General features: G+C 44.3%; 1 protein-coding gene across 1 annotated transcript in view; it reads right to left on the bottom strand.

The window, feature by feature from the left end:
- Positions 1-14,779: 14,779 nt before the first annotated feature.
- The window catches only part of PRMT3 (protein arginine methyltransferase 3), a 142,474-nt gene continuing 129,787 nt past the window's right edge, over positions 14,780-27,466 (bottom strand). The window contains exon 12 of the mRNA XM_077453436.1: positions 14,780-15,867. Coding sequence (XP_077309562.1) covers positions 15,758-15,867 — 110 coding nt within the window. The 3' untranslated portion in view covers positions 14,780-15,757. The remainder of the gene's footprint in view (positions 15,868-27,466) is intronic.

Raw genomic sequence — 27,466 nt, 5'->3', positions numbered from 1 at the left:
AAGTGGGCCTGTCACTGTAATTGTCTGACACAGATCAGCCCCCTTGCTGCAGCCTCTTGACTTGTGACTTAGGCTGGCCATATACAGTGGTGGCTGGTGCTTAAAATTTTAGGGAGGTGCAAACAAACGGAAAAATTCCGAAAAAAAAAAAACTCCATCAATTGCAGCCACTGTGTCAAACGCAGCCACTGTGCCCATCAACTGTACTATCAAGCACAGCCACTGTGCCCATCAATTGCCGACACTGTGCCATCAAATGCAGCTACTGTGCCGTCAATTGCTGCCACTGTGCCATCAATTGCCGCCACACTGCCCATCAATTGCCACCATTGTGCCAAAAGCAGCCACTGTGCCCATCAATAGCCGTCACTGTGCCCATCAATTGCTGCCAATGTGCCATCAAACACAGCCACGGTGCCCATCAATTGCCGCTACTGTGCCATCAAATGCAGCCACAGTGCCCATCAATTGCGGCCACTGTGCCAACAATTACCGCCACTGTGCCAAACACAGCCACTGTGCCCATCAATTGCTGCCTCTGTGCCATCAAATGCAACCACTGTCTCCAAATGCAGCCGCTGTTCCCATCAATTATCACCACTGTGCCATCAAACGTAGCCACAGTGCCCATCAATTGCCACCACTGGGCCCATCAATTGCCGCCACTGTGCCATCAATTGCTGCCATTGTGCCCATCAATTGCCCCCACTGTGCCAAACGCAACCACTGTGCCCATCAATAGCCGTCACTGTGCCATCAAACGCAGTCACTGTGCCATCAAACGCAGCCACTGTGCCCATCAATTGCCACCACTGCCACCATGAAACGCAGCCACTGTGCCAAACGCTGCCATTGTGTCCATCAATTACTGCCACTGTACTATAAAAGGCAGCCACTGTGCCCATCAATTTTAAAGCATCAAGCGCAGCCACTGTACCCCTCAATTGCTGCCACTGTGCCATCAAACGTAGCTACTGTGCCCATCAATTGCCGCCACTGTGCCAAACGCAGCCACTGTGCCCAACAATTGCCGCCATTGTGCCATCAAATGCAGCCCACCGTCTGCACTTACCTGTCTCGGTGGGACAGCTCCTCGATGTCTTCTCCCATCCTCTGCTATTATTGGACACCTGGTAGGCGTCCAATCACAGTGTCTGTTGTTTCAGCCAATCAGGTGGACGGGTAACAGATCCGAGCACCTGATTGGCGGAGAGGCGGTTTAGTGTTAGGAAAGTGAATATTCATTCGCTTTTCTAACACAGCTGAGTGATCTGCAAGTTCCCAGAATGTCGCTCGCAGGTCACCTTTTTTGACGCCTATTAGAGCCTATGGCTCCAATCAGGTGCTTCAAAACCACCCCCCGCCGCTGTAATTCAGGCACCCGAAAAAGGGAGTGGGTGCCTAAAAGAGGGGATGGCAGCGGCGGCCATAGATAGAATCATGCAATGCATGAATCTATCCATCTATTGGTTCTAGAGGGGGTGGCAGGAGAGAAGGGGCGGCCCACGTGCGCACTTATGACCATACATTATACAATTTTTCTTTCGATTTTACCAAAACCATATAATAAGAGGTCACACTTAAACACTTGCAATTTGAATGCAGTCAGGCAGGTCCTTGCATTACAAAGTTGAAGGTAAATCTAAAGGAAATTAAATAAGAAAATTGTATTACTTTGTATTACTTTAAATTACTTTAAAGTTACAATGTTGCAGTCTGATCACTGGGGGGGGGGGGGGAGGCGAGACTGAGGAAATGCTGCCTCCTGCCTGCAGCAGACTGATGACATCACCCCAGCCTAGGCAGAGTCACTGCCTGGAGCTCAAGGGTGCCTTTTTTTTTTTAAAGCTGAAGTCCTGGATAAGCAAATATTGTTCCAATACAAGAGTCATGTACAGGGGTTAGACAAATAAGAATGGAAACGCTACATGACTTTCAGGCGTGGAAGTGACGAGATGTTTCGTGGTGAAAGTGGAAGCTCTGCTGTGCGAGGAGACACGGAGCCAACATGTGGGAAGCCTCACTTTCCTCATTCACTGCAGTGCGGATAATAATAAAGAAAAAAAAAAAGGATTTTGAGGAAAACCTGTGGTCGGACTTTTAAAAGGTACAACAAACACTGGGAGTACAAAAAAATATTTAGCATTTATTTAAAAATACATGAAGTATAAAGACCAAAAACATGAAAGAAATAATAAAAAAAAATCACATATACAGATAAGAATCGATACATGATGTGAGCCCTAGTGCGTCTACGCGTTTCGTCGTACACTTCTTCAGGACAAAAAAAGAAAAATACAGCGCTAAACCTAAATCCACACTAATAAAATTAAAAATCGCTGCAGCTCAGTTTTACAAGATGCACGTAAACACAATAAGATAACAAAAGGAAAAAGCCGCGCACATATATAAATAATATAAATTAATTAAATAAAAAAAAAACACCTATAAATAATTAATTACAATAATAGTGAGAGAAAATCGAATCTAGCCCTCTAGTAAATGAAACATACCATAATTTATATAAGGAAAAATCCACGCACATATATAAATAATATCAATAAAAAAAATAAAAAAAAATCTATAAATAATTAATTAATTACAATAACGGTGAGAGAAAATCGAGTCTACCCCTCTAGTAAATCAAACATATCATAATTTATATATGAGAATTATAAATACTGTATTTATTGGCGTATAACACTCACTTTTTCAACCATGAAAATCAGGTGCAAATAGCGCGTGCGTGTTATACGCCGATACAAAAATTTTCATTTTTTCCCTGAAATGTCCCTCTTAAAAAGAGTGTGCGTGTTATACACCAGTGCATGTTATACGCCGATAAATACGGTAACTAACAAATGTAAATAATGAAATAAAAAAAAAAATCCCAGTGAAGTGATAAAAAAAAAAAGTCCAATAAAGTGAAAAATAGTCCAGTGAAAACTTATTAAAAAGTGAAAATTCATAAAAATTCATAAGTAATAAAAAATAAGAAATAATATTAAAAATAAAAAATATTAATAAAAAATTTAATAAAGAAATATATTGGTGATAATAATATATTGGTGATAATAATACGAAGAGTGATCAATCTTCTGTGCAGCCAAAAAAAAAAAACACCAAGGATCGTGACCACCACCACCACACAAAATATGCACTTACCAAAAGGCAAGCGATTTCATGCCCATAGTAAATCTCCGCAGCACCTCCTCAGACCGTGATCACAGTAGGCTCCCTTATTGAATAAAACTGGCCGGGACCGTCAACCACAGCGCGTGAAGCAGAAAGGCAGTACTCGGGATTCCAGGGAAATGGAAAGAAGACTCACCATAGCATAATTCTGTATAACAAATTTAATAAAAGTAAAGAAATACACTTACATAAAAAGCAGTAAAAAAAGCCCATAAAAAATACCGGCCAGCATGCAATCGCCCTTTGCAGTATCGCGATGACGTCAGCACGTCTGCCACCCGACGTACGTTTCGTCGTAAAAATACTTATTCACGGGGACCAGATAAAGGCCACCTGTGGGCTCATCATCAAACCCTGCTATTGAACAGGGGATATTAGATGGGAGATGCCATGGACCATATTGTACAGATCAAAAAAGATCCCTGAGTCACAAAAAAGAGCCACAAGCAGAAGCCTGATGCCGCGTACACACGATCGGAATTCCTGCCACAAAAAGACCGATAAGAGCTTTTCACCGAAAAATGCGACCGTGTGTACGCTCCGTCGGAATTTAGCTGTCCGAATTTCCCGCCAGCCAAAAATTGATAGCATGTTCTCAATTTTCCCGATGAAAAAACTTTCTGTCGGAAATTCCGATTGTGTGTATGCAATTCCGACACGGCAAAAATCACGCATGCTCAGATTCAACTACGGGACAGAAGCTATTGGCTATTGAACTTCCTTTTTCTAGTCCCGGGTGTACATGTTGTACGTCACCGCGTTATAAATGATCGGAATTTGGTGTGACCGTGTGTAGGCAAGACAGCTTGAGCTGAATTCCGTCGAGAAAACCATCAGAGCTTTTTACAACGAGAATTCCGATCGTGTGTACGTGGCATTACCGTCTATCAAATATGGTGGATCCAGACCCAAGCTACCGTCATCCCAAACAAATAAATATACGGTGGTATCACGAAAATCCCATGGGAGAGAGTGAACAACTCTTGGAAAGATTTTCACACTTTACGTGTTTCGGCTGTATTGAGCTGTTCTGCCCCTGAGCTCTTCCGTATGTTTTTCTTTGTAGGAAAACGTTTTCTGTCTGATCACTGATTGACTAATATGTATTTACGTGACCTCCCCCTGCAAGATAGCGAGAGCCTTTCCTTTTCTGCAACTACTGAACCCCAAATGTGTCCTGAAGAAGTGTACAATGAAACGCGTTAGTGCTTACATCATGTATCGATTCTTATCTGTATATGTGATTTTTTTATTATTATATATTATTATTTTTATTATTTCTTTCATGTTTTTGTTTTTTATGAATTTTCACTTTTTATCAATTTAGGTATAAGTTTTGCACACTTGTAGGGGAGACTCTTTAGCACCTGGAGTCCAGTCACTGGACTTTTTTTTGATCACTTCACTGGGATTTTTTTGAATTTCATTATTTACATTTGTTAGTTACAGTATTTCTAATTCTCATTTATAAATTATGGTATGTTTGATTTACTAGAGGGGTAGATTCGATTTTCTCTCACTATTATTGTAATTAATCAATTATTTATAGGTTTTTTTTATTTAATTAATTTATATTATTTATATATGTGTGCGGCTTTTTCCTTTTGTTATCTTATTGTGTGTATCTTGCAAAATTGGGCTGCAGCGATTTTTAGTTGTATTAGTGTGGATTTAGGTTTAGCGCGGTATTTATTTAGCTTTTTTTTGTCCTGAAGAAGTGTACGACGAAACGCGTAGACGCATTAGGGCTCACATCATGTATCGATTCTTATCTGTATATGTGATTTTTTTTTTTTATTATTTCTTTCATGTTTTTGGTCTTTATACTTTATGTATTTTTCAATAAATGCTAAATAATTTTTTTTACTCCCAGTGTTTGTTGTGCCTTTAAAGTCCGACCACAGGTTTTCCTCGAAATCCTTTTTTTTTTTCTTTATTATTTCTCCCATATTTGCGGATGAGGCAATGTGAGTGCTTTTTCTTTTCTTATGCATTTGCTGCTAGTAATACGGAGTTGGGTCAGAGCTTACTGATCTTCAAGGAGGGCAAATTGTTGGTGCCGCTTAGCTGGCGCCTCTGTGACTGAAGTTACCAATTTATTTTCCGTGTCGCCAGCTACGGTGTCAAAGGTTATGGTGGCATAGTCAATTTCCGGTAAAACGACGTCTGATAAGAATAAGTGCGGCCGACATGGTCAGCTGACCGAAAAAGATACAGAAAGGACATTGCGCAGGATTGTGACCCGGAATAAGAAAACGGGAAGCTGATATACCAGCCGCTAGCGATTATCGCAAGTAAAGTCTGGTAGGCTGGTTGTACCCAAGTTGATCGATCGCTGGGGGCTAAGAATATGCATGCATCTGCTATACTAGGGGGGTGCAACTGGGGGGATCCATAGTAGAGAAGGATCGGGGGGGGGGGGTTGGTAGATCATAAGCTTAATAATAGGATGCAATGCCAAGCTGAGGCTCCCAAAGTCCTTTCTTGTATTAGGAGAGGTATGGACTCCAGAGAGAGAGAGATATCATCTGTACAAATCATTAGTAAGACCTCACCTGGAATATGCAGTTCAGTTTTGGGCTCCAGTTCTCAAAAAAGGATATCGGGGAACTGGAGAAAGTGCAGAGAAGGGCAACCAAACTGATAAGAGACATGGATGAGTTCAGCTATGAGGAAAGATTAGAGGAATAAAATGTATTCTCTGTGGAGAAGAGGACAATACTGGGGGATATGATCACCATGTATAAATACATAAGGGGGGGATATGATCTCCATGTCTAAATATATAAGGGGGGGGGGGTAAGACCACCATGTATAAATACATAAGGGGGGATATGATCTCCATGTATAATACATAAGGGGGGGGGATATGATCTCCATGTATAAATACATAAGGGGATATGATCTCCATGTATAATACATAAGGGGGGGGGGATATGATCTCCATGTATAAATACATAAGGGGATATGATCTCCATGTCTAAATATATAAGGGGGGGTATGACCACCATGTATAAATACATAAGGGGGATATGATCACCATGTATAAATACATAAGGGGGGATATGATCTCCATGTATAAACACATAAGGGGGGATATAATCACCATGTATAAATACATAAGGGGGGGGATATGATCTCCATGTATAAATACATAAGGGGGATATGATCTCCATGTATAAACACATAACGGGGGGATATGATCTCCATGTATAAATACATAAGGGGGGATATGATCTCCATGAATAAATACATAAGGGGGATATGATCTCCAGGTATAAATACATAAGGGGGATATGATCTTCATGTATAAATACATAAGGGGGGGATATGATCTCCATGTATAAATACATAAGGGGGGGATATGATCTCCATGTATAAATACATAAGGGGGATATGATCTCCAGGTATAAATACATAAGGGGGGGATATGATCTCCAGGTATAAATACATAAGGGGGGGATATGATCACCATGTATAAACAAATAAGGGGGGATATGATCACCATGTATAAATACATAAGGGGGGGATATGATCACCATGTATAAATACATAAGGGGGGATATGATCACCATGTATAAATACATAAGGAGGGATATGATCTCCAGGTATAAATACATAAGGGGGGATATGATCTCCATGTATAAATACAAAAGGGGGGGATATGATCACCATGTATAAATACATAAGGGGGGATATGATCTTCATGTATAAATACATAAGGGGGGATATGATCTCCATGTATAAATACATAAGGGGGGGTATGATCTCCATGTATAAATACATAAGGGGGATATGATCTCCATGTATAAATACATAAGGGGGATATGATCTCCATGTATAAATACATAAGGGGGGATATGATCTCCATGTATAAATACATAAGGAGGGGATATGATCTCCATGTATAAATACATAAGGAGGGGATATGATCTCCATGTATAAATACATAAGGGGGGGATATGATCTCCATGTATAAATACATAAGGAGGGGATATGATCTCCATGTATAAATACATAAGGAGGGGATATGATCTACATGTATAAATACATAAGGGGGGGATATGATCTCCATGTATAAATACATAAGGAGGGGATATGATCTACATGTATAAATACATAAGGCGGGGATATGATCTCCATGTATAAATACATAAGGAGGGGATATGATCTCCATGTATAAATACATAAGGGGGGGATATGATCTCCATGTATAAATACATAAGGAGGGGATATGATCTCCATGTATAAATACATAAGGAGGGGATATGATCTCCATGTATAAATACATAAGGAGGGGATATGATCTCCATGTATAAATACATAAGGGGGATATGATCACCATGTATAAATACATAAGGGGGGGATATGATCTCCATGTATAAATACATAAGGGGGGATATGATCTCCATGTATAAATACATAAGGGGGGATATGATCTACATGTATAAATACATAAGGAGGGGATATGATCTCCATGTATAAATACATAAGGGGGGGATATGATCTCCATGTATAAATACATAAGGGGGGATATGATCTCCATGTATAAATACATAAGGGGGATATGATCTCCATGTATAAATACATAAGGGGGATATAATCTCCATGTATAAATACATAAGGGGGATATGATCTCCAGGTATAAATACATAAGGGGGGATATGATCTCCATGTATAAATACATAAGGGGGGATATGATCTACATGTATAAATACATAAGGCGGGGATATTATCTCCATGTATAAATGCATAAGGGGGATATGATCTACATGTATAAATACATAAGGCGGGGATATGATCTCCATGTATAAATACATAAGGCGGGGATATGATCTCCATGTATAAATACATAAGGGGGGATATGATCTCCAGGTATAAATACATAAGGAGGGGATATGATCTCCATGTATAAATACATAAGGGGGGATATGATCTCCATGTATAAATACATAAGGCGGGGATATGATCTCCATGTATAAATACATAAGGCGGGGATATGATCTCCATGTATAAATGCATAAGGGGGATATGATCTACATGTATAAATACATAAGGCGGGGATATGATCTCCAGGTATAAATACATAAGGCGGGGATATGATCTCCATGTATAAATACATAAGGAGGGGATATGATCTACATGTATAAATACATAAGGAGGGGATATGATCTCCATGTATAAATACATAAGGGGGGGATATGATCTCCATGTATAAATACATAAGGAGGGGATATGATCTACATGTATAAATACATAAGGCGGGGATATGATCTCCATGTATAAATACATAAGGAGGGGATATGATCTCCATGTATAAATACATAAGGGGGGGATATGATCTCCATGTATAAATACATAAGGAGGGGATATGATCTCCATGTATAAATACATAAGGAGGGGATATGATCTACATGTATAAATACATAAGGCGGGGATATGATCTCCATGTATAAATACATAAGGAGGGGATATGATCTCCATGTATAAATACATAAGGAGGGGATATGATCTCCATGTATAAATACATAAGGGGGGGATATGATCTCCATGTATAAATACATAAGGGGGGGATATGATCTCCATGTATAAATACATAAGGAGGGGATATGATCTACATGTATAAATACATAAGGCGGGGATATGATCTCCATGTATAAATACATAAGGAGGGGATATGATCTATATATACATAAGAGGGTCCATATATAGTGACATTGGTGTTGAGTTATTAACTTTAAGGTCATCACAGAGGACAAGAAGACACTCCCAATTTTGCAGCGATTTGCATTTTTTAATCTGCCCAACAAAAAATTGTCAAAAAATTTATTTTAAATAAAAAATGCATAAAAAAAATGTAAAAACACAAATCGCTGCAAAAATATGCAAAACACCCATCATAAAGCACTGCAGAGACAATCAAAAGCAAACTGCATAGGTCTGCGGGAGGACCAAACTCGCTCCTCCATGTCTGTTCCTTGCTTTGTGCACTGGTGAGCAGTCATATTGGAACGGGAAGGGGCCGTCCCCAAACTGTTCCTACAAAATTGGGAGCATGAAATTGTCCAAAATGTCTTGGTATGCTGACGCCTTAAGGCCGCGTACACACGGGCGGACTATTCGCCCAACCTTGTCCGCTGAACAGTGTTTGGGCGGACAGTCCGCTCGTGTGTGGGCTTTCAGCGGACAGTTTGAGCGGACAGCTGGACGGACAAAGTCTTTCGGAAATTCCGAAAAACTGTCCGCTGAAACTGTGTTTGAGCGAACAGTCCGCCCGTGTGTGGGCCTGTCCGCTGTACTTTCGAAATGAGCGGACTGTTCCCGCTCGGAAAGTCCGCCCATTTCGAGCGCGTGTACAGGTAGGCGGGGCCCGCGAAGGAGACGTCGCGGGCTCCGCCGCCTGGAATGGGCTTAAAGGGGAACCCCAACGCCGAAAAAAATCGGCGTGGGGGTTCCCCCCAAGTCCACACCAGACCCTTGTCCGAGCACGCTACCCGGCCGGCCAGGAAAGGGGGGCGAGCGAGCGCGCCCCCCCTCCTGAGCCGTACCAGGCCGCGTGCCCTCAACATGGGGGGGTGCCTTGGGGAAGGGGGGGGGCCGCGCGGCCCCCCCACCCCAAAGCACCTTGTCCCCATGTTGATGAGGACAAGGGCCTCTTCCCGACAACCCTGGCCGTTGGTTGTCGGGGTCTGCGGGCGGGGGGCTTATCGGAATCCGGGAGCCCCCCTTAAGAAGGGGGCCCCCGGATACCGGCCCCCCACCCTATGTGAATGAGTATGGGGTACAATGTACCCCTACCCATTCACCTGTGAAATAAAGTACAAATAAAAACACAACACAGGGGGAAAAAATATTTTATTGCACAGCCGGGGGTCTTCCGTCTTCGGGGGTCTTCTCGCCGGACTCCTCCGCTATGTGTGTGTAGCTCTTTTGCCAGCGGAGGAGTCCGGCTTTCTTCCTCCCCGCCGCCGGCCTCTTCTCCCGACTTCGGGGGTCTTGTCCCCCTCTTCGGTTCTTCTGCCGGGCCACCGCGCCTGGTCCGGTGGCCCGGTCTTCTGTCGCCGTCTTCCGTTCTTCTGTCGCCGCCTTCGGTTCTTCTGCCGGGCCACCGCGCCTTCTTGTAGCTCTTTTACAGGCGGTGGCCCGGTCTTCTGTCGCCGTCGCCGCCTTCCGTTCGTGTTCTTCTTCTTGTTCTTCTCCAGGCGATGTTGACACGTCGCTCCCTCCGGCCGGAATGCCAGAGCCGCCCTGCGCTGTGACTTATATAGTGACAATGGGGCGGGGTCACATGGTATATGTCACATGGGTTGATGTCACATGGGGACTATGACATCGTAAGGGGGCGGGGTCACCATGTGACATCAACCCATGTGACATATACCATGTGACCCCGCCCCATTGTCACTATATAAGTGGCAACGCAGGGCGGCTCTGGCATTCCGGCCGGAGGGAGCGACGTGTCAACATCGCCTGGAGAAGAACAAGAAGAACAAGAAGAAGAACACGAACGGAAGGCGGCGACGGCGACAGAAGACCGGGCCACCGCCTGTAAAAGAGCTACAAGAAGGCGCGGTGGCCCGGCAGAAGAACCGAAGGCGGCGACAGAAGAACGGAAGACGGCGACAGAAGACCGGGCCACCGGACCAGGCGCGGTGGCCCGGCAGAAGAACCGAAGAGGGGGACAAGACCCCCGAAGTCGGGAGAAGAGGCCGGCGGCGGGGAGGAAGAAAGCCGGACTCCTCCGCTGGCAAAAGAGCTACACACACATAGCGGAGGAGTCCGGCGAGAAGACCCCCGAAGACGGAAGACCCCCGGCTGTGCAATAAAATATTTTTTCCCCCTGTGTTGTGTTTTTATTTGTACTTTATTTCACAGGTGAATGGGTAGGGGTACATTGTACCCCATACTCATTCACATAGGGTGGGGGGCCGGTATCCGGGGGCCCCCTTCTTAAGGGGGGCTCCCGGATTCCGATAAGCCCCCCGCCCGCAGACCCCGACAACCAACGGCCAGGGTTGTCGGGAAGAGGCCCTTGTCCTCATCAACATGGGGACAAGGTGCTTTGGGGTGGGGGGGCCGCGCGGCCCCCCCCCTTCCCCAAGGCACCCCCCCATGTTGAGGGCACGCGGCCTGGTACGGCTCAGGAGGGGGGGCGCGCTCGCTCGCCCCCCTTTCCTGGCCGGCCGGGTAGCGCGCTCGGACAAGGGTCTGGTGTGGACTTGGGGGGAACCCCCACGCCGATTTTTTTCGGCGTTGGGGTTCCCCTTTAAGCCCATTCCAGGCGGCGGAGCCCGCGACGTCTCCTTCGCGGGCCCCGCCTACCTGTACACGCGCTCGAAATGGGCGGACTTGCCTCCGCCTTACGTGGGCGAGTCCGTTCATTTCAAAAGTTGAGCGAACTGTTTGCCCAACCTTGTTCGTCAAACAGTCCGCTCGTGTGTGGGCAAGTCCGCTCATGCAAATTTTGAGCGGACTGTTTGACAAACTGTTTGCCGAACAAGGTTGGGCGAACAGTCCGCGCGTGTGTACGCGGCCTAAGAGTTCCCTTCACTGGAACTAAGGGGCAAAGCCCAACCCCTGAAAAACAACCCCCACGCCACAATCTCCCCTCCCCCCCACACCATAATCTCCTCTCCACCAAATGATGTGGACCAGTGCACAAAGCAAGGTCCATAAAGACATGGATGAGCGAGTTTGGGGTGGAGGAACTTGACTGGCCTGGCGAGGTCAGGCACTGATGTTGGAGGAGAAGGCCTGGCCTCGCAGTCTCCGCTCTAATTCATCCCAAAGGTGTTCTATTGGGTTGAGACCCTGACCACAACCCAATAGAAAACCTTTGGGACAAATTAGAGCGGAGACTGCGAGGCCAAGCCTTCTCCAACATCAGTGCCTGACCTCACAAATGCTCTTCTGGAAGAATTATCAAACATTCCCATTGACACACTCCTAAACCTTGTGGACGGCCTTCCCAGAAGAGTTGAAGCCGTTATAGGGTGGGCCAACTCAATATTAAAGCCTATGGAAGACTGGGATGCCATTAAAGTTCAAGACTGGGAGAACACCTTTGGGGTGAATTAGAGCGGAGACTGTAAGCCAGGCCTTCTCATCCAACATCAGTGCCTGACCTCATAAATGCTCTTCTGGACGAATGGTCAAACATTCCCATAGACACACTCCTAAACCTTGTGGATGGCCTTCCCAGAAGAGCTGAAGCTCTTATAGCTGCAAAGGGCGGAGCCAACTCAATATTGAACCCTACGGACTAAGACTGGGATGCCACTAGTTCATGTGTGTGTAAAGGCAGGCGTCCCAATAGTTTTGGTAATATAGTGTACTGTATGTTCCAGCAATAAAAACCTGAAGGAGGGTCTATAGTTTCCATTCTGCTTTAAGAAAAAAAGTTTTTACTTTGGGATTATTTCTTGATGACCGGCGAGCCGTTCCATACCTTGGGAAATGCAAAAAAAGAGACGATCCCAACGGGGGGGGGGAAGGAATAACACTGCGCTGATGGGCTTCACTGTCCTCTCCGGACCCCACGCTGATGGCTAACGAACCAATCAGAACACTGGTAGCTTATGAATAAAAAGCAGGATTTAATTAAAATGCATAGTAATTAAAGCCTAAGGTAACAATGGGAAAATCCAGTTTAGTAACACAGCGGGAGGTAAACCGAAGTCGGCCGAGCGTGGACTGGAGTCTATAGAACAGACATGTGACGGAAGAGACATGCTAAGTAATGGAAACCGCCGCCGCCGATCCTCCGATCACGCTACAAAAATATACTAATTATACGTTGGGGGTTCTATTATCTATTACAGAACACAACGGACGGAGATGTGTGTTGAACCCGTTAAAGTCTCTCTTTTTTTTTTTTTTTTTTTTTTTTTTAGGACGTCTTTGTGGATCACTGGGGTTGTATCCTGCAAAGCTGGCCATATATGGGGCAATTTTTTTTTTTTTTGCTAGAAAATTACTCAGGACCACCAAACATTATGTATATTTTTTTTTTTAGTATAGACCCTAGGGAATAAAATGGTGGTTGTTGCAACTTTTTATTTCACACGGTATTTGCGCAGCAATTTTTCAAACGCATTATTTTGGGGGAAAAAAAAAAAAAAAGTTTCAAGCACTAAAAAAAATAAATAAAAAAAAACACCAGTAAAGTTCGTCCAATTTTTTTTTTTTTGCATAATGTGAAAGATGATGTTACGTCGAGTAAATAGATACCTCACATGTCATGCTTTAAGGGCCGAGACTCTTTTTGAGATTTGTTGTTTACAAGTTAAAACATTTTTTTTTTTTGCTAGAAAATTACTCAGGACCACCAAACATTATGTATATTTTTTTTTAGTAGAGACCCTAGGGAATAAAATGTTGGTTGTTGCAACTTTTTATTTCACACGGTATTTGCGCAGCAATTTTTCAAACGCATTATTTTGGGGGAAAAAAAAAAAAAAGTTTCAAGCACTAAAAAAAAAATAATAAAAAAAAACACCAGTAAAGTTCGTCCAATTTTTTTTTTTTTTGCATAATGTGAAAGATGATGTTACGTCGAGTAAATAGATTCCTCACATGTCATGCTTTAAGGGCCGAGACTCTTTTTGAGATTTGTTGTTTACAAGTTAAAACATTTTTTTTTTTGCTAGAAAATTACTCAGGACCACCAAACATTATGTATATTTTTTTTTAGTAGAGACCCTAGGGAATAAAATGTTGGTTGTTGCAACTTTTTATTTTACACGGTATTTGCGCAGCAATTTTTCAAACGCATTATTTTGGGGGGGGGGGGGGGGAAAGTTTCAAGCACTAAAAAAAAAAAATAATAATAATAAAAAAAAAAAAACAACAAAAAAAAAACAGTAAAGTTCGTCCAATTTTTTTTTTTTTTTTTGCATAATGTGAAAGATGATGTTACGTCGAGTAAATAGATACCTCACATGTCATGCTTTAAGGGCTGAGAATCTTTTTGAGATTTGTTGTTTACAAGTTAAAACATTTCTTTTTGCTAGAAAATTACTTAGAACCCCCCCAAAAAAAAAAATTATTTCTAACACCCTAGAGAATAAAATGGCGGTCGTTGCAATACTTTCTGTCACACCGTGTCAGCGCAGCGGTCTTACAAGTGCACTTTTTTTTTGGAAAAAAATACACTTTTTTTAAATAAAAAAAAATAAGACAACAGTAAAGTTAGCCCATTTTTTTTTTTTTTTATATTGTGAAAGATAATGTTACGCCGAGTAAATTGATACCCAACATAACACACTTCAAAATTGCACCCCGCTCGGGGAATGGCGACAAACTTTTACCCTTAAAAATATCCATAGACGACATTTAAAAAAAATTCTACAGGTTGCATGTTTTAAGTTACAGAGGAGGTCTAAGGCTAGAATTATTGCTCTCACTCTACCGATCGCGGAAATACCTCACATGTGTGTTTTGAACACCGTTTTTTATATGAGGGCGCCATTCACCGTGTATGTGTTCGCTTCTGCGCGCGAACTCGGCGGGACGGGGCGCATGTACATTTTTTTTTCTTACTTATTTTACCTTTTTTTTTTATTTTTTCACACTGTTCTTTAAAAAAAAAAAAAAAATTCACTTTTATTCCTATTACAAGTAATGTAAACATCCCTTGTAATAGAAAAAAAAGCATGACAGGACCTCTTCCATGCGATATCGGGGGTCAAAAAGACCTCAGATCTCATATTTACACTATGGGGCGGGCTCATCTGTCCATTGAAGGGCCGAGGGGGGGGCGAGCAGATGAGCCCGCCCCCGCCCCCCCCCCCACTCTGAATCATTGGCCCAGGCGTGGCCCGGACCTCACTCCCCTCCCCCCTCCCTAGCTTCCCTCTTTTTTTCCTCCCTCCCCCCACACTTTTTCTTCCAACACCGCATTTTCGTAAAAAAAAAAAAGGGGGGGGGGTATGCTGTTATACCTTTTTACCAAAGGGTAATTACAAATTCCCCTACAATGGTGTAGGAGTTTATTATATTTTACATATACATTATCAACATTTTATCTAATATTGTGACATAGCTAATTTTGCAATTTTGTATCTTTAGGATATTCTTAGTATTTATACAATGTCCGTTCTAAAAGGCCCCTGACGAAGCGGGGTTCCCACGAAACGCGTAGGCCACACTTCTGACATTCTATACCAGGACTCGCACAACCCGGACCAACGAAGCAGTAAACTGTACTCTTTCAGATTATAACATGTTTTAAATATTTCCATCCAAGGACGGTAAAAGTATTTCTATATTTTTTTTTTTTGTGTTATATATTAGTATGTATACTCCACTGAGGCACATGTAAGGTCCCGCTCCACGTCTTTCTAGATTTTGTAACTTTTTTTTTTTTACTAGGCGCTCCCCAATACCCACCCCAGAGTTTGTCAGCTTTAAAGTCATTTTGCTTTGGGACAGATTCCCTCTACCGGAAACCGCAAACACCATAAAAAGAAAAGAAATGTTTTAATAAATTTATTTCAATGTTATATATATAAAAAAAAAAAAAAACTAAAAAAAAAAATACAGTTTTCAGCAGCCTGTGCGTCTATTGCAGGGTATAGGTTTGTGTCACGCTGTTCAGGGAAAGGGTCACAAGGAGCGAACGCGGGTCCTTCCTGTTCTTGCGCACGTTTATCTTCCCCGCCAAGATGTCACCTGCAGAGAGAAATACAAAAAGAAAAGATGATACAATCTGTAGGTCTAATGCTGCCACCATACATATCGTACGTGAGAACTTTTAACTTTTTAATCTTTTAGCTCTTGTACCTTTCAGGGTCCGGGACAAGAGGTGGGCAAGGAGGGGGGCAGCTGCCCTGGGCGCAATGGTTATTTCAGGGATAGGGGGGCACCCCGTTGTTTCTGTTATGGGGCTGACAGGAGTAGTGACAGCGACATCACTGCTAATCCTAAAGGCATGGGGGTGCTCAACCTGGGGGACCACCAGCTGTTGAAGAACTACAAGTCCCACCATGCCTCAGCCTTTGGAAGTCAGCCTTGCAATGTCTCATGGGACTTGTAGTTTTGCCGCAGCTGGAAGGTCACAGGTGGAGCACCCCATGCCCTAAGAGAAAGGGGCACAGGTTTGCATCTTTGCACTGGATGACCTTGTCCCAGCCGCTGGTACTTTTAAAGGGGTTGTAAAGGTAAATGTTTTTTCACCTTAATGCATTCTATGCATTAAGGTGAAAAAACATCTGACACTGCCGGCGCTCCCAGTCCCCCGTTTTACTTACCTGACCCCTCGAAAATCCCGCGCTCGCCCCGCCGTCCTCTTCGCCGCTCAGCCTGGCCGCTGATTGGCTGGAGTGGATGGATTGAAAGCAGCGCAGCCATTCGCTCGCGCTGCTGTCAATCACATCCAATGACGCAGCGCGCCAGGGGCGGGGCCTTGTGATACAGCGAGCGGCTATAGCCACCGGCTGTATCACGGGAGCGCGCCCGCAGGTGCTTCTCACCAATGCGAGGGAGCTCGCATGAACGTGAGAAGCACCTGTGGGAAGAAGCAGAGACAGCCGCTGAGGGACCCCAGACGAGCAAGTTCGGGCCACTCTGTGCAAAATGAGTGGCACAGTGGAGGTAAGTATAACATGTTTGTTATTTTAAAAAATAAAAAATTTGACTTTACAATCCCTTTAAGCCTCGTACACACGACCGGATTGTTGGCCAAAAAAACGTGGACTTTTGTTGTAGGAATTGTATTGTAGGAAAATACACAGGGATTTAAGTGGGTTGTAAGGAGGAAAGGCTCTGGGACACAAACTGAGTAATAGGGAGAAACAGACATAAGGGATTTAAGGGGGTAAAGGGAGAAAAAGGCTCTGGGACTTGAGGGAGATATAGGGAAGAAGACAAGGGGAAGAAAAAGGCTCCAGGACTCGGGTGTGTATTTGGGGGGGAAGGCCCAGAGCCTCAAGGGGAAGAAGTACAAGGAAAAAAAGCCTCTGCGAATATAGGCAAGAAAACGCTCTGGGCATAACCAAGATATAGGAAAGGCTCTGTGAGTCAATAATGTATTGGGTAGAACTGGACTTAAAGAGGAAGTAAACCCTGATGAGTTTACTTCCTCTTTCATTCCTGCAAAGGCAAAGCATAATGGACTACTATGCATCGCATCGCATCACATCGCATCGCATAGTAGTCCATAATGTGTCACTTACCTGACACAGGAGCCAGCGAAGTCACCGCTGTCCCCTGTAGTCCGGCGCATCCATCTTCTCGGTGGGGTCTCGCAGCTCCGCCGCTGTTATTCCGCGAAGCCGTGATGACGTCACTCCCGCACATGCGCATGGGAGCCGACACGTGCGGCATCTCTGTCATTGAAGTGCGCCCTCAGTGTGCCTGCGCGCCGCTGTCTACGGCGCATGCGCCGTAGACAGCGGTGCCTGTCTTCGGGCAAATATCTCCTAAACCGTATAGGTTTAGGAGATATTTCTTGGACCTAATCTAGGCTTACCTGTAGGTCAAAGTGTGTTGTAAGGGTTTACAACTACTTTTAAAGTGGATGAAACCCTAAAATTATTATATATTTTTTTTGTCTGGCACAATATAGAGTATGGGATTTCAGATCAGCTGTGCCCAGTCTTGCCACAAAGAGTAAGGGTCTTTTCACATGGGGCGGATCAGCACTGATCCGCCCCGTGGATATCCGCTTGCTCAGCGGGGATGGCCGGAGCGATCTCCGCTGAGCAGGAAGATGACAGGTCCGTGTCTGCACACTGCACAGGGACGGACCTGTCACAGCGCCGCTCTCCCCTATGGGAGATCGGGTTATGACGGACCGCAGTGTCCGTCGTCACCCGATCCGTTGACGGATGGAAAAATAGCTTTTTTCCTCCGTCACACTTTTTCGGATCGGAGCGGGTCGGATGTCAGCGGACTTGTCACCGCTGACATCCGACGCTCCATAGACCTCTATGGAGCATCCGTTCAGGTCCGCCTGAAAAACTGACACGCGGACCTGAACGGGTCGTCCGTGTGAAAGGGGCCTTAGTCCAGCTCTGAGCAATCCTCATATCTTTTTTTCGGTGAAATAAAACTGTGAAAACTTTGTCCGTTCTTCCCCCTTGCTGTGAGTGACAGGTGATTTACATATCTCGTGCACTAGCCTAAGAGACATGCATTATTTTTTAATTCCCACCCCCACTCCTTTCTTCAGCAGCTCTGAAAGGATTGGCTGATCCACACCTCAGCATGCTGAAGTCATGTGGGGACTTTTCTGGGTTTTGACTGGATGTTAGTGATCATAGCAGAAGTTCAGTGTAAGAAATACACAGGAGAAAATGCATGTTGCTAAGGGGAGTGTAGAGGTGGGCGGGGAGTCTACTGACATCACAACTCCACCCACTGAGCCCTGGAAAACAGACCCACCCACAAAATCTTCAGTTTTTCGGGTCTCATAGCAAGGGGAGACATTTGACAGATAAGTATACATGCAGGAGGCATGTATATCCTTCCAGATAACCAATATTGCAGTAGTTTAGAAAGGATGAGAGTGGGTTTACATCCACTTTAAGTTGGGTAAAGGGGAGGAATTCTCTGGCACCCAAGGAGGGTATAGGGAAGGAAAAGGCCCTGGCACCCAAGGAGGGTATTAAGAAGGAAAAGGCTCTGGCATTCAAGAGCATAGGGAGGTAAAAGGCTCTGGCACCCACGGAGGGTATAGGGAAGGAAAAGGCTCTCGCACCAAAGGAGGGTATAGGGAAGGAAAAGGCTCTGGCACCCAAGGAGGGCATTAAGAAGGAAAAGGCTCTGGCATCCAAGAAGAGCATGGGGAAGGAAAAGGTTTTGGCATCCAAGGAGGGTATAGGGAAGAAAAGGCTCTTGCACCCAAGGAGGGTATAGGGAAGGAAAAGGCTCTGGCACCCAAGGAGGGCATTAAGAAGGAAAAGGCTCTGGCACCCAAGGAGGGCATTAAAAAGGAAAAGGCTCTGGCATCCAAGAATAGCATAGGGAAGGAAAAGGGTTTGGCACCCAAGGAGGGTATAGGGAAGGAAAAGGCTCTGGCACCCAAGGAGGGCATTAAGGAAAAGGCTCTGGCATCCAAGAATAGCATGGAGAAGGAAAAGGTTTTGGCACCCAAGGAGAGTATAGGGAGGGAAAAGGCTCTGGGATTCAAGAAAGTGTTGGTAAGAACCAGGACTTACGTTAGGTAAAGGGGAAGAAAATACTTTGGGACTCGGGGTGTGTATTTGGGGGGGAAGGACTCAAAGCCTCAAGGGGAAGGATAGAGAGGAAAAAGCTCTGGGACATAAATTGGGTACAGGAAAGTTAAATGCTCTGGCAACTGACAAGGGTATAGGGAAGGAAAAGGCTCTGGCACCCAAGGAGAGTATAGGGAAGAACATGTTCTGGCACCCAAGGAGAGTATAGGGAAGAACATGTTCTGGCACCCAAGGAGAGTATAGGGAAGAACATGTTCTGGCACCCAAGGAGAATATAGGGAAGGCCATGGGATTCAAGAAAGTATTGCTAAGAACTGGGACTTAAGTTAGGTAAAGGGAAGGAAAATGTTCTAGGTCTCAAAAGCATGCATTTGGGGGGAAAAAAAAGGCTCAGAACTTCTAGGGGAGGGGAAGAGTATAGAGAAGAAAAACCTCTGGGATTCAAGGCATGAAAGGCTCTGGAACTCAAGAGGGGTTTGGGATAAAAAGGTTCTGTGATTGATGCAGTTGCATAAAACCTGATTTAAGGGGGGGGGGGGGCTGGGGGGGTACTAATACTGTCTTTGCCGACTCCCTTCCGAAATGTTAGCTGCTTGGATGCCATTATGTTGTTGATCCAGAATAAGTATTCAGCAGCAAGCCCAATCGTACCTCCTAATCAAAGTATCGCAAAACAACCGCCAGGCAACCAGCATTTCAAAATTGCCAGCCTTTGTGTTTCTCCCTGGACGGGTTTTCCTTTTTTTTAAATCTCCCTGCTCCAGAAGACTGGCAGCGAAGAGGTAATCAATGTATAATTTGCCGGCTGGAAGCAGCGGCTGAGCCTTCAATCTGCTTTGTGCACAGTATTCTTCTCGCAGCTGAACGGAGCCCGGAGCCTCGGAAACACCTCGCCTGATCGGCACAATTAATCAGTGTCATGTAGATATCAAATGACTGATGTTTCCGAGCGCTCAGCTGGCCCCGGAGCCGCCGAGAGAGTCTCTCCGGGATAGATCCACTTCACCTTGCTCTTATCGTCCCCCTCCGGCTGCCAGAGCGGCGCTCGGCGGCGGAGCCGGGAGATTAGGACAGAATACATTTCATTATTACCCTATTATGCACTTTTATTTGCCCCTCGGAGACCACTTAAGTCGGCTTACAAATAAACTTACAACGATCGGCGCGCCATCTGCTTACAAATTGCCCAGAATAAACACGTGTACAGTGAAGAGCGGAGATACCGATATCTGTAATTTTACTGCTCGCTGGGAACAGCCGACACCGTGATTTACATGAGAGCTGAACTCCAGGCAGATATAGGGGGAAAAAAAACGATTACATCGAGCTATGTAATCGCTAAAAAAAGGAATGAAATGCATTTCTACTTCACCTTGTTTAATGCAAAAGCAGCACTCTGGGAGCCAATCAGAGATCTACTGCCTTACAACGTGCTGTCAGTCTAACACAGTGAGCACGCTAACAGGAACAAACTACAGGGATGAGGTCATCGTTGTGCTGCCGTTTCTTCATTATCTAGGTCAGGGGGTCTCTAAACTTTCTAGACAAAGGGCCAGTTTACTGTCCTTCAAATTTTAGGGGGGGGGGGGGGGCGAACTGTGGCCATCAGGAGTACAAAATGTTCCAGCATCAGTGGGACTAAAAAATCCCCCACCATTGGTGTCATTGGAAGGAATTGTGCCCCATCATTGGTGTCACTGGGACCCATTGTTGGTGTAATTCGGGGGAACTGTGCCCCATCCTTGATGTCATTGGTAGGAATTGGATACATTGTTGGTGTCAATGGGAGAAATTGACCCCATCAGTGTCATTGGGAGGAATTATGCCCCATCATTGGTGTCACTGGGACCCATTGTTGGTGTCATTTGGAGGAACTGTACCCCATCCTTGAGGTCATTAGTAGGAATTGGCCCTATTGGTGGCATTGGGAGGAATTGTGTCCCATCATTGGTGTCACTGGGGCCCATTGCTTGTGTCATTCTGAGAAACTGTGCCCTATCCTTGATGTCATTGGTAGGAATTGGACCCATTGTTGGTGTCATTGGGAGGAATTGTCCCCATTGTTTGTGTCATTGGGAGCAATTGGCCCCATCGGTGACATTGGGAGGAATTGGCCCCATCTGTGTCATTGGGAGGAATTGTGCTCCATCATTGGTGTCACTGGGGCCCATTGCTCGTGTCATTCGGAGGAACTGTGCCCCATCCTTGATGTCATTGGTAGGAATTTCCCCCATAGTTGGTGTAATTGGAAAGAATTGGCCCCATTGCTGGTGTCATTGGGAGGAACTGTGGCCCTATTGGTGTCATTGGAATTGTGTTGCATCATTGATGTCACTGGGGCCCATTGTTGGTGTCATTCGGAGGAACTGTACCCCATCATTGATAGGTATTGGCCCCATTGGGAGGAATTGGCCCTATTGGTGGTGTCATTGGGAGGAATTATGCCCTTCCCTGCTAAAAGCAAGCAAGGGACCGCAGTTTGGAGACCACTGTTCTAGGTGTTATGGATCCTTCAGATGGGGGGCTGAGCTGCAGTCTTAAAGGCCCCAATCCCCAGTAGTTGAGTTCAATGGGGCCATGCCCCAACCATATGCAATGTGCACAACCGCAGTGCGATTGTGCAACAGACCTTATTTTGTACAGTAAACGTTTATGGGGAACTGTGTCAAACGCTTTTGCAAAATCCAGATACACCACGTCTATGGGCCTTCCTTTATCTAGATGGCTTCTCATAGAAGGTTAATAGATTGGTTTGGTAAGAACGATTCTTCATGAATCCATGCTGATTACTGCTAATGATACCGTTCTCATTACTAAAATCGTGTATATAGTCCCTTATCATCCCCTCCAAGAGTTTACAAACTATTGATGTTAGGCTAACTGGTCTGTAATTCCCAGGGATGTATTTTGGGCCCTTTTTAAATATTGGTGCTACATTGGCTTTTCTCCAATCAACTGGTACCATTCCAGTCAGTAGACTGTCAGTAAAATTAGAAACAATGGTCTGGCAATTACTTGACTTAGTTCCCTAAGTACCCTCGGGTGCAAGCTATCTATTCCCAGTGATTTATTAATATTAATTTTCCCAAGTCTAATTTTAATTCTGTCCTCTGTTAACCATGGAGGTGCTTCCTGTGATGTGTCATGAGGATAAACACTGCAGTTTTGGTTACTATTGCAGAATGACCTCCTGAGGAAACCTATTCCAGAATGACCTCCTGAGGAAACCTATTCCAGAATGACCTCCTGAGGAAGCCTATTCCAGAACTATCTCCTGATGAAGTCTATGCCAGAATTATCTCCTGAGGAAGTCTATGCCAGAATTAGCTAGTGAGGAAGTCTATGCCAGAATTATCTCCTGAGGAAGTCTATTCCAGAATTACCCCTTGAGGAAACCTATTCCAGAATTATCTCCTGAGGAAGTCTATGCCATAATTAGCTCCTGAGGAAGTCAATAATTGGCTCTTGTGGAAGTCTATCCCAGAATTAGCTCTGGAAAAAGTCGATTCCAGAATTAGCTCCTGAGGAACCCTATGCCAGAATCATCTCCTGAGGAAGTCTATTCCACATTCTTACTATAGAAGGCTTTCTGTATGTTAAGATTAAACCTATTTTCATGCAGATGCAAAACAAAGAGCGCCCCCATGTCCTTCAAAATAACCTTGTAGTGAATACCTGGCACCAAGTTCAGTATATGGATAGCTTCTATTTATTCATGGTGGTCACATCCTCCTTTAATTGATCGTTAATAGGGAAGAATAAATTCAGTTCAGTTAATCCTTCCTCATAGCTGAGCTCCTGCAGTTCTCATGTTGCTCTTCTCTGCACTTTCTACCATTCCCCATCATCCTTTTTGCAAGTCTACAAGTCCAGTCTGACTGATTAAAGCCAATTCAATAGGTCTGTGAAGGTTCCCATTTATCCTGGTCGTGGCATAGCTGGGTCGAAAGACGTTTTGTAGCTAATCCAAGCTGATTGTTCCAGTCTTAATTCTTCATTATAGCTGACGAAGTGGCTTGGATGAAACAATTCCATACGTTATCTGGTAATCTCTGATCTTAGCAGCCCATCAGCAAGGATGCTACATATAGACAGGGGAGAAGGAGGGAATTCATCTCTGTTATCGTGAGAAAGCCATTACAGCAAGGGTATAGAAATGGGGAAAGCGACAGCAATAGCTACGGTAATCGGCAAAGTTAACCATTTGTTGACCAAGGTAGGAGATTGGTATTGATGTTAACAACCAGCAAAGGGGGCTTTATATGGGGCTCTCAAACCAGCACCTGGCAGTGCCATGAGATTTTGCAAAAGGGTCAAGGACTTTTTTTTTTATAGCCATTGAAATGAATGGTCTGCCCTACACACAACGTATAGGAAACGTGCGCATGCTCCCTCGCACACGCACGTTCTGAATGCAGCATCAGTTTGGGTCCAGCCTGCCCCCCTTTATACTTCACCCTTTGCAATCTGTAGGGGGTAAGCTGGTCTATTGGTTTTCATTATACAATAAATGTCACTGAGCAAATGTTTGAGTACTAATAACTCAGAAGCAATGATGCAATTCCAAAAAATTTTATTTTTCACTTCACTGAATGAAAAAAAAAAAAGTCTGCACATCAATAAACGCACGCCTCCTAAAGGATAGCTCATACCATTTAGCTTCTTTAATATATTCAGGAATGATTACCCATTATGGAAAAGTAACCCCCCCCCCCCCCCCCCCCCCCCCCCCTTAGCTGTGCTCTCAGTATTGCCATTGCAAGCCCCGGGCCCCATAAACATTGCTTTGCTTATATTCAGGCTGTCAGCAGTCTGCACAGTACAGTGTAAGAGCAACATACACTCACCCCATCCCCTACACCATTACACCCCCACCACCAGCCTGAACCGGTGATACAAGGCAGGACGGATCCATGCGTCAAATTCTGACCCCCACCATCTGAACGTCACAGCTGAAATCCAGACTCCTCAGACCAGACGTTTTTCCAATCTTCTATTATCCAATTTTGGTGATGCTGTGTGAATTGTCAGCCAAGAACAGGAAACTAAGGCTACAGGAGTGGCACCCAGTGTGGTCTTCTGCTGCCGTAGCCCATCTGCTTCAAGGTTGGATGTGTTGTGCGTTCAGAGATGGTATTCTGCATACCTTGTATGTAACGAGTGGTTATTTGAGTTCTTGTTGCCTTTCTAACATCTGGAACCAGTCTGCCCGTTCTTCTCTGACCTCTGAACTCAACAAGGCATTTTCCTCCACACAACTGCCGCTCACTGGATATTTTCTCTTTTTCCCACCATTCTTTGTAAACCAAGAGAGATGGTTGTGCGTGAAAATCCCAGAAATACTCAGACCGGCCCATCTGCCACCAACAACCATTGCCACGTTCAAAGTCACTTAAAGTGGAGGTCCACCCTAAAGTGGAGCTTCCGCTCATTGGAACCCCCCCCCTCCGGCGCCACAATTGGCACCTTTCAGGGGGGAGGGGGGTACAGGTACCTGTACAGTACAGGTATCTGCACCCACTTCCGGCATAGATATCCGCAGGATCTACGCCCCTTTCCGCAGAATCTACGCCCCTTTTCGAAGGTCCCCCGCTGTCTGCTGGGAAACACACGGATCCCAGAGGCAGCGGGGACCATCCTTATTGCGCAGCGCGACTCGCGCATGCGCAGTAGGGAACCGGGAAATGAAGCCGCAAAGGCTCCACTTCCTGATTCCCATACAGAAGATGGCGGTGGCAGCACCCGAGAGACGATCGAGAGATCGGCTTTGGGTGCCGACATCGCGGGCGCGCTGGGCGGGTAAGTGTCCTTATTTTAAAAGTCAGCAGCTGCAGTATTTGTAGCTGCTGGCTTTTAAAAAAAAAAAAAAAAAAAAAAACGGCGGAACTCCCGCTTTAAATCCCCTTTCTTCCAAATTCTGATGCTCGGCTTGAACTTCAGCGAGTCGTCTTCACCCCGTCTAGATGTATAAATGCATTGAGCTGCTGCCATGTGATTGGCCGATTAGCAATTTGTGTTACTGAGCAATTGAACAGGTGTACCTAATAAAGTGGCCGGTGAGTGTATGTATACATATATATTTTCTTTTATGTTGAGCTGGGGGGTGTTGAAAAATACCACCCCCCCCCCCCCGTTTGTTAAATACCGTAGGTATCTCACAATCTTTGTCCTTTTATATAAAAGTTGTACATATAATAATAGATTCCTTTAGACCAAAAAATTATTTCAAGAGTAACAAGTTGGAGAAGACTGAACTCGGGGAATTCTCTGTTGTAAAAAAGAGTTCCACGTTTTTTATTTTATTTTTTTAATATAAAGCGTCTCTTCAAAAATGGTCCCATCATATACACACCAATGACAATTCCCTCCATCTATTCCCGAATCCCCCCGACGGCCCTCTGCAGGTTCCGGTGGGTGAGCAGTGTACGGGGTCCATAGACAATAATTGATCCGAGGTTAATTAATTTCTGGTCAGGTCACATCGATCGCGGCAACTAATCCACACCCGTCTCCCTTCACTGGAAACTGGTCAGATGGAGGATCAACCAATACCGGACACAGCTCAGCGCTTAACCCTTGTGCTCCCAGAGATGTTATTTGCATTTTTTTTTATGCACACGTATTTAGAAAAATTATTTTAGGCCTCAAAATTACATAAAACCCCCATCCATGATGTATTTACATAAAACCCCCGAACACGATGTATTTACATAAAACCCCCGAACACGGTGTATTTATATAAAAAACCCCGAACATGATGTATTTACGTAAAACCCCCGAACATGATGTATTTACGTAAAACCCCGAACATGATGTATTTACGTAAAACCCCCGAACATGGTGTATTTATATAAAACCCCCGAACACAATGTATTTACATAAAACCCCCGAACATTATTGTATTTACAGAAAAAAAACCCCGAACATGGTGTATTTACATAAAACCCCCGAACACAATGTATTTACATAAAACCCCCGAACATGATGTATTTATATAAAACCCCCCAAACGTGATGTATTTATATAAAACCCCCAAACACGATGTATTTACATAAAACCCCGAACACGATGTATTTACATAAAACCCCCGAACACAATGTATTTACATAAAACCCCCGAACGTGATGTATTTACATAAAACCCCCGAACACAATGTATTTACATAAAACCCCGAACGTGATGTATTTACATAAAACCCCCGAACGTGATGTATTTATATAAAACCCCCCAAACACGATGTATTTACATAAAATCTCAAACACAATGTATTTACATAAAACCCTGAACACGATGTATTTACATAAAACCCCTAAACACGATTTACATAAAACCCCCGAACATTATTGTATTTACATAAAACCCCCCGAACGTGATGTATTTACATAAAACCCCCGAACATGGTGTATTTATATAAAAAACCCCGAACGTGATGTATTTACATAAAACCCCCGAACATGGTGTATTTACGTAAAACCCCCGAACATGGTGTATTTATATAAAAAACCCCGAACGTGGTGTATTTACGTAAAACCCCCGAACATGGTGTATTTACATAAAACCCCCGAACATGGTGTATTTACATAAAACCCCGAACATGATGTATTTACATAAAACCCCCGAACACAATGTATTTACATAAAACCCCCGAACATGGTGTATTTATATAAAAAACCCCGAACGTGGTGTATTTACGTAAAACCCCCGAACATGGTGTATTTACATAAAACCCCGAACATGATGTATTTACATAAAACCCCCGAACACAATGTATTTACATAAAACCCCCGAACATGGTGTATTTATATAAAAACCCCGAACGTGGTGTATTTACGTAAAACCCCCGAACATGGTGTATTTACATAAAACCCCGAACATGATGTATTTACATAAAACCCCCGAACACAATGTATTTACATAAAACCCCCGAACATGGTGTATTTATATAAAAACCCCCGAACGTGGTGTATTTACGTAAAACCCCCGAACATGGTGTATTTACATAAAACCCCCCAAACACGATGTATTTACATAAAACCCCCGAACATGATGTATTTACATAAAACCCCGAACGTGATGTATTTACATAAAACCCC

Source organism: Lithobates pipiens, unplaced genomic scaffold (genome assembly GCF_037356315.1).
Source record: "Lithobates pipiens isolate NorthernLeopardFrog02 unplaced genomic scaffold, aLitPip1_a1.2 Scaffold_24, whole genome shotgun sequence".
Classification (NCBI taxonomy): Eukaryota; Metazoa; Chordata; class Amphibia; order Anura; family Ranidae; genus Lithobates; species Lithobates pipiens.
This window is presented reverse-complemented; position numbering and strand designations above follow the sequence as displayed.